Below are 17309 nucleotides of genomic sequence, written 5' to 3'. Positions count from 1 at the left end.
AATATAATAGATTTTTTGGAAAATTAACTATAAGGGTAAGATTGTTCTCGTTTTGTACACGTTTAGTCTTCATTGTTTCTTTTATATATATATATATATATATATATATATATATATATATATATATATATATATATATATATATATATATATATAATAAGCCCTTTAACTTATTTTGCAACAAATACATTCAGGATTAGACGAGTATAGTAAACCCAAATGATGAATTTTCTGTTAAAAGTTAAAAACTAGATAATTCCAAAATTTTGTTGCGAAACATGCCCTAATACCATTAACCTCATAGACAAAAACCATAGTAAAAAAATCTTTATAGGATGGTAGTGTTAAAATTATACAGACTAGACTTCATTTAAAAAAGAAAAATTAAAACTAAAAAAAATAAAAATGAAAACTAACTGCATCACCACATGAACAAAAATTATACTAGTAATTTTATGTATCCTTAAAAAAATAACCAAAATTATTTATAACTTTATGATACATTTTTTAATCATATATTGGTGTTTGAAAAATGGATGGATTCGTTAGTGGTAGAAAGAGTGTTAGTGTTAGTGTTAGTGGTAGAAAGAGTGAGGATGGAAGAAAGCAGACGTCACAGGTAGGAAAGAAGGAAGTCGGCAAGGTAGAAAGAGAGAAACCAGGGAAACCACGTGGCAAATAAACCTAGAAAGAGGAGGAATGACTAAGCAAGGTGAATGAAATAAGAAGGGAAAAAATTAGTGGAAAAATAAGAAAAGGTGAAGCAAGTCCCCTTAGGTTTAACAGAATTAGTGGAAAAGTAAGAAAAGATGAAGCAAATCCCCTTAGTTTTAATAGAATTAGAAGATTGTGGGACGAAAAACAGAAGTGAAAAACATCACTGTTCACCAAGTCCCCTTAACTTTAATATATATGTATAATATAATTTAGAAACATGTCAAAGTCAAGCTATGAAATCATCGACGTTTGGAATGGAAGGTTTGGTACACATTTCAATGGATTGAATGCAAACTAACTAATTAAACCAAGAAAATAATTTATGAAGAATTTATTAAAAAAATGGGAGGTGATGTAGGATTGTACGATGCAAATGACTGAAAATAAGTGCAACGATATTTGCATAAATTCGTCAAAGTCGGTCAAAGTGTCGGTAGCCATTTAACCATTTTACAAGTATCTCATGCGATGTCCCCTTGACAAAGAGGCCTTCAATCTTCATGTTTGTTACATAATTTAATAAATATGGGTATGATTTATTTTTAGATTAAAATAATGACTAATAGAATGGAATATCAAAGACGACAAACATACATCCTTCAAAAAGATTACGACCTGTGAAAAAGATCGCCAACAATTTAAATGTGTGTATTGGTGAACCTCATAATCATTTCATTTCTAAATTGGCACATAACAAAAAAGGTCCCAAAGTTTTACCAAACATTTCAAGATTGCTTTCGTAGTAGGACTATTGGCCAACTGAGCGTCGAACCATGTGACGTTGAGTTACACGATTGTTTACTATTATGTTTGACTTTCTGTTCATCGGGTCTTCGTAGTATGACCTATCTTTGAGGTCCTTTGTGGTGTGTAGGCTAGTTCCTAGGAACGTATAGACGGTGTTGTTGTTCAGTTGTCCTTTTTGCCTCTACTACTAGGGGTGGACTCAGAATTTCATAGTAAGTATTGCACGGGAAAATCAGAAGTTGCATAATAGTAGAAAAAAAAAATTCAAAAATTTTTGCACTGCGTCCGGAAAATTCAGGTTACACATGCCACCGTGTGCCCTATACTAGAACCGCCCATGTCTACCATTCATCCTAGGAGCACCTTTTTTTTGTCTTTGTAGGTGTTGCCAGACGCCGGACTGGATGGGCCTTGTTAAATATTGTTTATACTATTATGGTTGTTGACTTATTCGCTATAATTGGTCATGTTGTATGAGATTTAAACTAGTAGATATGTTTCACATTCTCTTTTGAGGTGGGTATCCCCATTTTGTGTTGTTCGGGGGTGTTTATGTTGCATGTGTCGTGCTTTTACATGTGTTGGATGGATGCTATTTCTCCAAAGGAATGCATGCGGTCTTTGACTTGGATTTTCATATATTGTCCCTTTCTATTGGTTAGGTTGTTTATATGTATCTTTGAGTACATGTCCTTGTATTATGTTACCCTTCTTCGTCATCTATGGATGCCCAACATACCCTGAAGAGGCATCCTAGGATGCCGACCAATGTGGTCGTGCCCATATTGGTGTTGAATTTTACGAGGTCGAGCAAGGTTGAGGCTATGATGTCGAGTGCACTTAGACCTACCATCCTAAGTTACATCGTGTTAGGATGGTGTTGCAGCAATAGTGATTGCTAGGTTTGTTTTCTTTTGCATCCGTCCTAAGTGGATTTTGGGTGTGAGTGGGATGTTGACTAGACTTAGTGGGTGTGATCGTTGTCCAATAAAGTTGACATGGGTTGACGACATTCGTTGCATCATAACTTTATATGCTTTGGTAGTGTCTGAAAGTAGTGTTCAAATGGGATTTACGTTTAATTGTTGTCGTCAACCTGTATTTGTTCTATTTATGTGCTACCTATTCAACCGTGGATTGGTAATGATTTGCGGTGTGATTTTGGTATGGGCTAGTAAAGTTAATATTAGTTTTCATGTGCGCGAGTTGTAGGGAGTGGATGCTTTCAGCCTCGATCGTTGTGATCTCTAGACTTAGTATACCTACTTCTTTCTTTGGAACTTTCGGTACTTAAGATAATTGTTTTGCCCTTAGCGTTCTGATGAGATATTTTACATGACCATTACGGACGTGTTGCTCTAGTTCTTGTTCCAAGATATTATCTTTGTAATGTCATGACCATAGATATTAGGATATTCACAGAACTTGTTATCATCTCGTGGGAGTCATCCTCATGACTTGTGAACAACTTTATGTTTGTCACCCCCAATCGTCTGGACCTTTGGTGTTTCCGACATTGGAGTGTCTTTGTTTACTAGTTGTAAATGTGGTCCTTTAGGACCTCTAGGATGTATGTTACCTTAATAATTTTAGTGCCTCTAGCTCGGATGGAATTTTCTTTGTTCTGAATACCATGACTCTACCTGATAGGCTAATGTTGTGTATTTCTCATTAATGGCCCCTTCTTGCTTGATGTATTTGAACACTCTTTCGAAAATTTATTTTGTGGTTTAGGCTTTTCTTCCCATGAGCTTCCAATAAAAGGGACTAGGTTGCAACCCATGTATGAATGCTCAAATAAACATGGCATCGTTGCATTCTAGACAAATGAGTGATGTTTCCTTAAACATAACCAGGTACTTAGAGATGGTTTCTATTTACTAACAACCAATGATGAGATACTTATCAAATGTATACTTCCTTTGTTGGAAAAAAATGGCTTGTGAATTCGCCTTCGCCTTTGAGTTATTCCTAGCTCCGGGTGTTGTTATGTCTAAGATTATGAGCCAACATCATGGCGTGAAAACTAAAAGAAGGGGAATTTGTGTGCGCTCATGTGCAGAAAATGTAGAGGCACGTGGAAAGATTGGAAAAGCTCAGCGTAAACTTTGATAAGGACCTTTCCATTGACATGGTCCTGAATTATCTGCCTAGTAGTTATGATCAGTTCATATTTACCTATCATTCGAACAATACAGAGACCATGTTGATTAAGCTTCACAATTTGTTGCAAACAGCTGAGGCAGGAATGAAGAAGTCTCATTCCAATAGTTCTGCAACTGCTCCTGTCATGGTTGTCCAACAAAGCAGAGGAAAGAAGAGAAAGGCCCCTTCCCAATCAAAATCGAAAGGGAATGTCCACTATGGAGAGTCTATTGGATCCAAAGAAAAGCCCAACTTCAATACCCCTCGGGTTTTTGATCCAAAAGAGGTCATGTGCTTTCATTGTGGCCAAAAGGGCTATTAGAGAAGAAGTTGTCCCAAGTACTTACCGGAATTGAAAGATGCCAAGGCCAAAGGAACTGGATATTTTTTTTGGTATGTATTATATTCAAGTCAATATACTTACATTTCAAATTCTTGGGTTCTTGATATAGGACGACGTTTGCAAATCTGTTCTGATATTCAGGGACTAAAGAAAGTGAAGAGGTCAAACATGGAAGTTGAACCGTATCATGGGGAACAAGCGAAGATCGATTGTTACCAGGATTGGGACTTATGAGCTTATGTTTGATAGTATTATGGTTGATTTGGATAATTGTTGTTATTCGCCAGAAATGGCTCAAAACATTATTTCTTTTCATGCTTTATTTAGATAAGGATATCATTATGGTTTTGATAATAATGATGGTACTATTTCTGTTTATTTTAATGGTGCATTTATTTTCAAAGATTATCCTTGTGATGGTGTGTATGAGACTATTGTTTGTTTGAATGAATTAGCAAACAGTGTATATAATATTGGTTCTTCTAATAGTTTAGACAATTCATACCTATGGCATTGTCGTCTTGGGCACATTAACAAGAAACACAACACCCAACTCCAAAAGGATGGAGTGCTGAATCATTTGATCTAAAACTAGACGATGAATGTGAGTCTTGTTTGATGGTCACTATGACTAAATCACCTTTCACTGGTACATGTGAAGAGGTAAAGATTTGTTGTCCCTCATCCATATAAATGTGTGTGGCCCATTCAGATCTGCCATAAAGGATACAAATCATTACTATGTTACCTTTACTGATGATTATAGTAGATATGGTTATATTTACTTGATCAAACATATATTAGAAACTTTTGAAAAGTTCAAATAGTTTAAGAACGAAGTAGAGAACCAATTGGGAAAGAAGATAGAGATGCTACAATCTGATAGAGGTGGTGAGTATCTTAGTATTGAGTTTAACGATTATATGAAGGAATGTTGAATTGTTTCACAACTGACACCTCCTATGACACCACAACTGAATGGTGTATTTGAGAGGAGTAATTGGACCTTATTTTATAGGGTTCATTCCATGATGAATCGAGCTTCTCTTTGAATATCATTCTGGAGGTATGCCTTAGAAACAACCGCCCACATCCTCAATCTTGTTCCAAGTAAGAAGGTTCCCAAGACACCTCATGAAATGTGCACATGGTAACCTCCCTCGCTAGCATATATCAAAGTCTAGGGTTATGAGGTTCTCGTTGTGGGTGTGAACCATTAGAGGCTCATACAAAATTGGATCTTGTTTTCAAAAAGACTTTCAGATTGATCTTGTTGGAATCAAAAGGTTTGTTTGCAATAACAAATCATAGGTATGTAACTCTTATGAATTTTGATGTCTACTAAGTTATAAAACTTTTTTTGTTCAATAGTATATTGCTTCAATAGTGGTATGACATAGATCAAGGTAGGTTGCATGTACCCTTAAGAGTATAAGGATCTTTCCACATTATTACATGTAAAAACCATCAGTGTCATGGTCCAAGGCTTAAAGAGCAAAGTATAGGGAAATGAGCCTCATAGATGGTAAAGTAAAAAATCATTATGCAAGTATTTGGGACTATTCTCGGGAGTTAATTCTTTCAAATCTAGGTAACACAATAAAATTGTATGTAACTGTCAACTAGGAGCAAGTGTCATACTTCCAAAGGATGTATGTCTGTTTTAAAGCCATCAAAGATGGTTGGAAAATAGGGTGACGTGGGGTAATTGGTCTAGATGGATATTTCTTAAAAGAACCATGTCAAGGAGAGTTACTGACAGCAATTGGGAGGTATTCTAAAAACCAAGTATATCTCATTGTTTGGGTAGTTGTTGACATAGAGAATAAGGACAATTGGAGATGGTTTATGAGACCAGTTACTGATGATCTTGGATTGAAAAGGGGAGAAGGATTCATTGTTATTTCTTATCAACATAAGGTATTAAGTTACTTGTTTATGGTTTATTAAGCCACTTGTTTCTTTAACACATTTTCAAAGATTGCTTGAAGCCACCAAGGAAATACTATCAGATGTGGAGCACATATAATGTGCACGACACATATATGCTAACTTCAGCAAGATATTCAATGGAGTTGAATTTAAGAATATGTTTTGGGCAACAACTTTTTCTACTGCGGAGACTAACTGTAAGAACAAAATGGATGATATTAAGCAGGTGAATCCAAGTGCTTGTGAACATCTCATATCAATACAACCTCACACTTGGTGCAGGGCATTCTTCAGGTCTAGGACAGCATGTGAGGCAATAGAAAATGGTATTGCACAATGCTTCAATGCAATCATATTGGAAGCTAGAAAGAAACCCCTAATTGCAATGCTTGAGGAAGTTGGGTTATACATGATGGGCAGGTTCTATAACATGTTACTTAAGGCTAAAAATAGGATTCAATAATTTGTCCAGCTACAATCAAGACAATGGAGAAGTTTGGATAGGACATGCAGTTAGTTTTGTGATCTTTAAACAATTTATTTCATTAGATAAGTTTTAATTTAATTTACTAATATCATTTCATTGTAGGAATTGGAGTGTAAACCTAATTGGACCTTTAGTTTTTGAAGCTAGAAATGGATTTGAAGCATATGATGTTGATCTACAAACCAGAGTGTGAAGTTGTAGACTTTGGGAGGTGTCATGTATTCCATGTGTTCATGCACAGTTAACTATCTTGTATACTGGACAAGACCTTGTGTTTATTCATTAGTGAGTGGTTTATTGTATAAAGTTTGAAGTCCACATATTCAACAAACATATTATCTATTAATGGTAGTAACTTGTGTCCTAGAACTTTAAACACTAAGCCTTTACCCCCTTTATCTAGAAGAATGTCAGGTAGGCATAGTGTTAAAAGGAAAAGGCATGTCACTGAATCACAAGACAAATACTCCAAAAGTAAGACTCCAGTTTCTGGTATAGGAGGACCCATAGGGAGAACAATCCAATGCAAAAACTATCTACAAAGGGTACACAACAAACTGTCTTGTAAAAATGCCATGGTTGCACCAGAACCCAAGCCAAATAAAAAGATGGGTAGACCAAGGGTGAAACATGATGCCAATATATCATTGGACTAGAGGCGGTGTTAGAAGAGGAACTAAAGGAAGTGGTAGAATAGGAAGTAGAGGAGGTGGTAAAAGATGTAAGCATGTTGAAAATCAAGAAAAATGTGGTGAGATGGGATTTAGGTCTAAAATTATTCCTGAAACAGAGTTAATAGATCTTTGGAGGCAACTGGAATACATGAGAGAATCTAGATATTCACATGCTAAGAGTTAGACAGCTCTTGAAATGAAAAATAAGGAAATGAAACAAGTCTTTGATTACAAAATAACTATTGAAATACTCTTTCCTATGTCTATGGTATGCCTTTCTTTCAATGTGTATATTTATTAAATTTCAATTGTTTGTAATGTTTAAGTTTAAATTGTTTACAGGAGGTAACCAAAAAGATTTCTAGTTATTTTATTTTTTTATTTTCTACTTACAAAAATTTCGAAAAACAAATCAAAAATTTTGAATTTTTTTTTACATGAGATGAGGATATTATTTATATTCGATAGCTCTGTTAAGATGAAGTGTGATAGGAACCGAAAATAACAGTCTCATTGCAATCAATTATAAGAATTATCTTTTCATATCATAAAGTGCTCTAAATATTTTCGAAATATGAACCAACATATAAGTCGAATAATTTTTACAATGGAAGTGTGGGATGGAAAAATGAACAGTGTTTTACAAATAATTTCCTTAGATGTCTTAAAAAGAACCTAGAGTGGATAACTCTTTTTTTTTCCCTGAAGTATTGAACCCTATAGTTTTTACGCCTTTTGAGGTTAGGAGGGAACTCTTGTTATATCCATATAATTTATTATCATTTTTGAAGTATTGAAGATATGGTGGGTCTCAAAGTGAAATCCGCGCCCAATCAATATATATGTTAGAAATGGTATATTAAGAAACGTGAAGAAATTTGAAACTCAAAGCCAAATCCAAGTCAAGCTCAAGTCGAAATCAAGAAGAAAGAAAATTAAATCTGGAGAGTTAATCAAAACAAAGAAGATGTGTGGTATAATGAGATAGATCTCTCGATAGTGGAATCATAAGGATAAGCTTGGATTTTTTTTGTCCATAATGGAGCTTACCACATTTACTAGACACGTTCAGAAAAAAGGAGGGGCCGGTCAAGCTAAGTTTTTATAAACGAATTTTCTTGAAATTATTTTAAAAAATACATTGCTTATAATGTTTAATATTTTATTCTAAATTCTTTTTAGGTCATCTACATCTGTCCATAGTGAAGTATTTTAATTTTCCTTTATTTTATTCTAAAAAATTTTTAGGGCATCTACATCTTTCCATTTATTTTATAATGTTTAATCTTTTTCTTACTTGAGGGCAAGTAAGGTTCAAGCTTGGGGAGATTTGATAGATATCATTTCATGCATCTTTTAGGGTAGTTTTTATTATCATTTTACACCATAATTTGTACATTTGCATGTCATTTGTTTATATAATATTCAGCCCATGTCTTTTATCAGAATTCTCGTACTGCTAGCATTTTTTGTTTCAATTTCAGATAGTTCGAGTGGAGCGGTACTTTGGAAGCAGTTGGATGCATATTTGGAGCCTAAATGGAGTTAGAACTGAAGGAGGATGTTGAGGAATTCTTGGAAGATGTTTTAGTCAAGAAACATTCGATCGAATTGATCATACGAAGATAGATTGCTACAATCTGAAGCCTAAAGGATGTTGTTGGCAGCTTTGACCCCCTGTTCGTATTTGACCATATCTCATGACTCGTAACTCCGATTGACAAGTTATAAATGTTCTGAAAACTAGACAAAATTTCGGACGACTTTTGTGTATGTGGAAAAGGTCAAATATGCGATCACATAAGCTAAAAATGCGATTGTAGAAGTGATCATATTTTTTCTGCAATCGCATAAATGCATCGAAGTTTTCCAGGCTCGAAATAAGTCATATGGAAGTCATCCAAAGAAAAAAACCAAATCCACGATCGCATTTTTGTCCTAAAGTCCCGAAAACGTTGAAAATAGCATCCTGAAGATTTGATACCTTTCAGCCATTTAGTTTAGTTTAGAAGATTATTTGGTTAATGTTTATTTTTACTAATTTTTGTTTGTTTTTATCCATGTCTAGCTAAAACCTTAGTTTTCAGTTCTACATAGACTAATACTTTTCATATGATTAGTTTTCAGATGTGGTTTTCTTTTTGTGTTTCTATCTAGATTTTTCAGTTTTGAGCTTAATGAATGTTTGGTTTTTGATTTTTGTTAGTCTAATCACCTTGCTAGGGTTTTATCATTCCAGTTAATCAGTTAATAGAATCTATAACTGTTCTTATCAATTGGTAATAAGTAACAAGTATCAGATTGGTTCCTTGTTTGGAATTTAGCCCTGATATAAACTATAAAAATCATATATTTACGCTTCCGAGTTTGTGAGAAATATTGGGTATTGCTGAAAATTTTACACAGATCATAAAGTTGCTTTTTCTGATTTAATTTAGAGTTTGTTTAATTGAACAGTAAAAAGTTAGGGTGAATTCAAAAAGCTTGTTTTCATTAACTAGTTTAGGTAAAAGAGATTATACTAGAGCATGTTAGTTTTTCTCAGTACTAGCTTAGATAGAACACATTCTGAATAATCAGATCTGAATTGATTGCATGATTAAAAAAGTCGCAACAGAACTGAAATCGTTTTTATTATTGATTTTCGTTTAGGTTATTTTCACTGCAATTTTCAGTTTTAGTTTAATTCAAAAACCCCTTTTTAATAAATTATGTTTTGACTAGAATGTGTCTTATGTAAAAAGGCATTAACCATTAGGTTGTGTCCCTGAGTATTCGACCATGTTTCCTTGTACTATATTATTAGTGTAACCAGCAGTGAAAATTTTATTTGTTTAATACACATGCGACCGCGTGTTAATAATATTCTAATAGAAATTTACATACATATATTTTACAAGTAATATTCTATGTTAATAATTTAACATAAAAGTACTTTTAAAAAAAAAAGAAAAAAGAAAAAAAATCTTCTTTAGGAAATAAAAAGTGACAAAAAGTTAATAATAAATTTCAAAATTTTCATTATGTTTTTTGTTTTTTAAACCTAGAAATGTATGGCTAAAAACACATACATTTGTCTTATGAAACTACAACACATACTGAACAGGACTTAAAAAAAAACAAACAAACAAATAAACAAATTGTTTGATTGTTTCCATTTTATGTGGGTTTTGTGCACCTCTTTGTGTACACCAATCACATGTAGCCCATTTAAATGTAGGCGTTGTTTGTTTTTTCGAAGCGAAAACGTCTGAAGTTTGCGGACCACATTTGCAACCCTCTGCAGTAGAAGATGTGGACTAAACGACTGCAATCTATAATAAGAAGTATGTTTGTTTTTTAACATCTACAAGTTGCTGCAATAAACTGAAATTTAAATTAACAAACTTAAAATAGTTTTTCAACACCGAAATTATAATAGTTATAGTCTTACAACATTGAAATAAAATTCATACAATCAAAATATTCTTACAATAACAATTTTTGTCTTATAGTAACAATTTCATTTAAAATAATTCATTCCATATTTTATATAAATTGTTCAACAATTTAATCCCGTAATTAAGTCATATATTCATAGTTTTATATTTTCCTCAACTCAACTGTTGTTTAACATATAAGATATGTCACATATTTAGAGTAAATGTAGAAGTCACTTTACTGACATTATTTATCTACAAAACATGGAATAAAACCAATTTAAATAACTTTATTGACACTATTTAAAGAAGTTTATATAAAATAATTAAACATAATAATTGCATAACACTAAATAAAATTGTTATTTTAGCAAACAACATGCTCATTTTGTCAAATTTTCCAGGACGGTAGTTATTTTTTATTATCTTCAATAGATTTAGTAATTTTAGTGATGAACTTTATAATTTATTAATATTTTGTTATAAACAATGTAACACTATATATATATATATATATATATATATATATATATATATATATATATATATATATATATATATATATATATATATATATATATATATTATGAAACTTACCAAACAGTTTTGAAAGTATGTAAAATATACTTTAATGGTTTATAATATTCTCCAATGTTGCACCGTGCAACATTTTTTTAGTCGGAAGTTTTTTAAAAAACAAACAGCTGCAAGATACATAGTGTTACACGTATGCTGCACAACGCAGCAATGGTGATAATTGGTTTCTTAGAAAAAGAACCAACCCCATAGATAAACTATATATGTAGCCCGACAGGTAAAAACAGAAAGAATACTCATCCACCATTAGTAGTTGATTTGGGGTTTTCACAAGTACCTGACGAGAAAATTTGAAATAATAGTTGGCAGCGTTTGTAGTACTAGTACATATTCCTTTGATTTATTAATATTTTTAACCACTTAAATTTAAGAGTGATATCATGGAATAAGTATTGCAAAATTTCTCCACGTCCTTACCACCAAAAAACTTGTCCAGTCGATTCAAAATCTAGATCTAGCCCTAGCCCTAGCCCTAGCCCTATGTAACAAACACAAGCTACAAGATTGATTACAAATGAGTTTATATGCCAGCCAGCCTTTCCAACAAAATTATTTTAATAGGTAGGCTCTTTACAAATTTTCAAACAAAGCAGTGACCATTGACCAATACCATCCTTAAAAAACCATTCTAACTCAACTCAGTCACTCACAAAAATACATTATAAACATAACAACCAAGATTACCTGTGTATATCAAAAGAAAGAAAATTATATTTTTAATTAAAAAAAAAAAATAATCAATAAAAGCTTTGATTTCATTGTCTTCTTCCGTTGCAGACTTGCTGTAAGTATATCCATCCATCCCTTTGCATTCCCACATATTCATCCATAACAAAACACACTTTTTGCGAGGATTTCCCCCAAAAAGGAGAAGAAATTGCACCTCCCAACTTTGACCATCTAATCTTTGATTTATAATCAAGGGAAAAACACATTTTAAACATATTTAATTATTTTACTCAAAGATGCTTAGTTTGTCGCTTCGATGGCCCTCCAGGGAAGAGCTTCATTATCCATCCTAGAACCCTTTCCACAACCTACCCAACCCAAAGTCAAAAAGTCAAAAAAAAAAAAAGTTATTTTTACTATTACTGATAGTCTGTTACTGTTACTGTCACTGTCACTGACCTCATCGCCTTCGTCAGCATAGGGAGTATGGTCAACCACGGTACGAGAAGCGGGCTTTCTTGGTGGGATATTATTATTATTATTATTATTATTATTATTAGCATCACCCGCACCCACCATACTCATACTCTGAGAAGTCAACAGCTCTAATCTTTGTGTTTGAACTTCAAGTTTCTGGGATAGTTCCTTGTTCAAATCCTTCACAAATAAAAAAAATATTAAAGTTTTATTATGTATTATACGGAAAAAATATGATATCATTGTAAATAAATGTTGCATGGAATAATATAACTTTAACTTACTTTCAACTTAGAACTTCGTGAGGATTCGGTTGATAAGGCTTGCACCAACTCTTCTTTTTCCAATGCCAACTGTATCAACATTTACAAATCAGATACTGTGACTGTGACTGTGACTGTGTAAAAGGTGGAAAAGTGGAAGTACCTCGGAAATCAATGTTGAGATATTTTGAATCATTTTGATCTGATCTGGAGGTATGCTTGAAGACGAAACTTCAAACCCTAAATGTTTACTTTGTGAGGAAGCATCATTTTCACCAAGAGTAGCTACTAAAACTGATAGGTTTGATGTAGCAGCTGTAGTATTATCCTCTTCACTCTCATCTACTCCATCAATAAGCAACAATATAAGTTCTAACTTCTAACTACCCGATATGGTTAAGTTTGACTAGTAATAACATACCAAGATCATCTGTAGAAGTTGATGCTTCCTTTCTGTTATTGGTTGGAGGCTTTTTAATATCCACTGAATTCGTAATTACAGGAGCTTTTCGGAGCTTAGATTGCAACACCTTTTTCTCTGACAAACAACAAAACAGAATTCACCCTAATTTTGCATTTACAATAATTGATAATTTCTTAAATTTATTAAAAAAATCCTTTCAAGTAAATACCTTCTTGTAGAGCTTCAATAGTGAATTGCAGATCTTGCCGATCCTTCTCCAGGCTAGATATTCTTCTCCTGAATCAAAATGTTTTATGAATAAAAGAATTTCAAACTATTTTATTTTTGCAGCAAAATCCAATAAACAATTATATATCCCTTCATCATAACTCATAAGAAAGAAAAGGTACACATACAACTTTAAATTAATAAGGTCAAACCATACTTCTGTGAGGACATTTCAGCTTCCAAGTTTTCTAGTTGTCTTTCAAGTTTTAGCTCATTAGACCTCAATCTGAGTGCCTACAAAAGACACATGTTTATGAATATACTTATCTGAAATAGATATGTCATTTATTTTTTTTCTAATTAAATTTATACCTTCTCTTCTAATCCAATAACCTCAGAAGCCAATAACTTGGAACGTTCATCAGCTGCACTACATTCTAACTGAGCATTTCCATACTCTATCCTCATAGCCTCAAGTTCCACCTAATCACATAAATAAATAAATAAAACATATTTCAAATTTCAATCACCAAATTACTCCTAATTGCATCTTATTGTATAAAATATTAACCAGCTGAGCCTTAATTTCTTCCTGCAATCTCTCCATATCCAACTTTAACTGGTTCACAACACCTCCCTAAAAAAGAAACAAAAAAAAAAATTATAATTATCAACTTTTTTTTTCTAAATGATTATATTAAAAAAAAATCAACTACCTGTTGGTTATAACTGTCAGTGAGTGCTGAGTTCTCAGTGGCTAAAGACTCTGCAAGAACCCTAGAAGCCTCAAGAGCTCGTTGCAAAGAGAATTTTTCTTGTGTCAGATCTTCAATATGCTGTTCCAAAGCAGCAAAATCTTCATTCTGTTTTGCCGAATTAAAATTGCTGTTCCTTTCCATAAAGGAGTCACCAACAACAACATTAGCAACAGAAGAAGGGTTAGGGTTTATGAAACTTTGAGCAACAGGAGGAGCATCAACAGGGTGAACTTTTGAACTGAATGGATTAATTGCTTTATCTGTTTCTTCATTTGGAAGAATTGAATCCAGAAAAGATGGACGTGATCTTCTTGAAGGTAATCCTGTTGAGGCTACAGCATCATATCTAAAGGTTGTAGATACAGATTCAGAGCTGCTTTCAGTGACTGAATCAGAAACTGGAGGATATTGTAGAGATTTCACAACTTCAAACAAAGAATCTGAAAGTTCAAAGGTGATCAAAATTCAAATTCATGATTTTATGAGATCAGATGAAATAGCATATTAATTAATACTCATAATTAGTTAATTACCTACCTCTGTATGTTGAGCCATTGGCTTGTTGAACAGTGTGATTTGAGTTGTTAGAAGATGAAGGTATCTCAGGAGAAGACTTATTAACAGAAGCTTGTGCTGTTGTATAAGGATTTCTAAGGGCATCTTCAAACCTTGTATTACTGTAATGATTCAAACTGCTATGATTAACATCCTCTTCTGGATGTGGATGATCCAATTTTTTATCAGTTGAATATGTCTTGACTGGATTTGCAGAAGGTTTATTGAAAGTGTTTATAGGATTTTCATTTGTAGGATGCATGGAATGGGATTCTGTAACATGAATGTCTTTTGTTTTCTTTTCATTGTTTCCAACATGTTCTGAACTTAAGTCAGATGTAGCATCAGCAACTGAAGGTTTTACTTCATGTAAGTCTCCATTAACAGAATTACTGGATGCAGCTTTTTTGGCTGCTGCTTTCTTTTTACGGAACTCCTCAAGCTGTAAAACCAAAACATATTGAATTTTTTAAAAATTAAATGGACAGTTTTTTAATTAGAAAATTGTTCATAATGGTAGGTATACGCTTCCTATACATTGTAGTTTTCGTATCTTTATAGTCGCATCTTTTGTTTTATGTCACGTTCCCTGTACACAGTACACTGTACACCTAACAGATTAGTGCGTAATACATGTTATATGTTCTGAAGAAAATGACACCCTTCTTAGATGTTTCATGTTTGAATTTTTTTTTTAGCATCAAATATCTTAACTTCAAGAAAATCACACCCTCGTTGGCAACTTGGCATCAATTATGATGATTTCATATCTACATATAAACAACTTTTATACCATTCTGACACCTAAGCCTCAAGTATGGACTGATTTATTACAAATTAACCTGAAATTGTGAATTACTACTGTATCACCGTGAGAACCTGGTCGATAGAAAGTCAGATTGGAAAATTGCAAAATTGGACATCCCAGATTTAAAACTTGCTAATATACATTCACAAAAAAAAGCAACACGATGCAAAAGGAAATGATAAACATACCCGTCTCTTTCCAGCTTCCAATTGCTGTTGCTTCTTTGATGAAACGCTCGAATTAGGCAACATCTGATCCGAAGCCATTCAATCAAAACTACTCCCCTTCAAGCAATCACAACCTCAATGGGTGACCAAATAGGGATCCGAAATGGGGTTTTATATACAATTTATAATCATACAAAGGATATGGGAAAATTGTTTATGATTTTGAGAAAAATAAACATAAACCCTAATTAATTTGCATACAGAGGGTCCGATCTAATCGGAGAGGGAGAGCCGCTGTGTCAATTTTGGGTATTTTGAGTCCCCGTTTCGCTTAGATCTCTCTCCCTCCTACCGATTTCTCTCTCTTTCTTTCTTTCTTGTTTATTTTTTTTCTTTTTCTCTTATTTGCTTTTAAAATTTCCGTTACTGCTACGCCTCTTTTGCTTGAAGGGCGTCCACATGACTACCGGTGAAATGTATATTCGGAGCTTTAACAATTTTATTGTATTCAATATAAATACTATCTTACATCATAATTGGAATGATTCTCGATGATTTACGTGTATTAGAAACAAGATATAAATATTTAATATACGGACCAAAGAGCTAAAACTAAACAAAATACAATGGGCCTAACTACGTAAAAATACGGATTAAACGTGGAAAGGAGGATGATTGTGTTTTTCGTGGTAACTTTGTACCAGACGTTGAGGAATAAGATGGAACATGAAGAACATGCATGTCACTGGTAGCAACTTTGTCCCAGACAAAGTGAATGTTAATACCGTTGTGTTTAGTCTATTGATGTTACGTAATGTTACCAAAAGCTCAAACAAAAGATTACTTAGCGGACAAATCTCAGCAGCAACATCATCACAATATAAAACCATGGCTTTGGAAATGGGAGAGAGAAAAACTCACACAAAAGATTCCTTAGCCGGCAGATCTCAGCACCATCACGATACTCAGCTTTAGTACTAGACGAGGTGATCATGGGTTGCCTCCTAGAAGACTAGCTAGGAAAGAATGTTGTCACCCAAATAAACACAATAGTTGGATGTAGACCGAGATTATGCAAATCAGTCTGCTAATCTAAGATGGAATGGTTTGGAAACCATGATCCAGTGAACGGCGAAAATAGCACAGAACAAGTTTAAGAGGACCAAAGGTAAGGAAAAGAATGTGATAAAGAGTAAAACCTTGAACAACTTAATCTAAGTATCGGTTGGTGTCAAGGACAACTTGTGATTAGGCATATGAGCACGCACGGTCAATAATGTCAATTAAATACATTCGTTGAGAGAGAAAGTGTAAGAACCTAAAATTTAGAGAATGTTGACTTTTTGTAAAATATTAACCAAAAGGGAAAATAATCAATTATGAGAAAGAGATAAGAATATGAAGTTGTGACTTCATAAAAATGGACAGTAAGAGTTTAAGTCACTTAAAGTAGATTAAATGAGTAAGTTCAAGAGAAATAATGCATGAGAATATGCATTTTTGCCAAAAAGGTAAAACAAGAAATTTTATGTTTTGGGACAACATTATGACTTAATAGATTAAGAATCATATTAAGTCAGTGACATATGACTTAATAGAGTTATAGAGTATGTTCCCACATTTGCGTGGATATAAGGATTATAGAAAATGAGTTGGAAATGAAGAAGTCGTACGTGTTAGAAGTTGAGGCAAAATTGTCCTAAAGTTGGAATGGAATCGGTCGAGGATGTAATACCCGGTTTTGAATCACTTCATTATTTGGGGTGGCGGCCCGATCATCAGTTATCATAAGGCTTGAGGAAGAAAGGATTTGGCCCTTTTTGGATGAGGGTGTTAAAGTCTAAGTGATCCGAGTGTTCGATTGTATTTCAGAGCCCAAGGGCATAAATGTAATTTGTTATCTCGTCCCTTTATGAATTT

At 33.4% G+C, this 17309-nt stretch overlaps 1 protein-coding gene across 1 annotated transcript; it reads right to left on the bottom strand.

Annotated features, from left to right (window-relative positions):
• Window positions 1–11580: 11580 nt before the first annotated feature.
• On the bottom strand, window positions 11581–15839 carry BLI (protein BLISTER). Its single transcript, XM_079003052.1, has 12 exons — window positions 15411–15839; window positions 14397–14856; window positions 13818–14299; window positions 13673–13738; window positions 13474–13584; window positions 13319–13395; window positions 13103–13170; window positions 12892–13008; window positions 12634–12812; window positions 12492–12560; window positions 12190–12387; window positions 11581–12098 (listed from the first exon to the last, which is right to left on the bottom strand). Exons 1-12 carry the CDS (start codon window positions 15486–15488, stop codon window positions 12021–12023), a joined length of 1983 nt encoding a protein of 660 aa, XP_078859178.1. The 5' UTR covers window positions 15489–15839; the 3' UTR covers window positions 11581–12020.
• Between the last annotated feature and the right edge of the window lie 1470 nt (window positions 15840–17309).

Source organism: Lactuca serriola, chromosome 5 (assembly GCF_051521515.1).
Source record: "Lactuca serriola cultivar US96UC23 chromosome 5, Lser_US96UC23_V15, whole genome shotgun sequence".
Classification (NCBI taxonomy): domain Eukaryota; kingdom Viridiplantae; phylum Streptophyta; class Magnoliopsida; order Asterales; family Asteraceae; genus Lactuca; species Lactuca serriola.
Note: the sequence above shows the minus strand (reverse complement) of the source record. Positions and strands in the feature narration are given on the sequence as shown.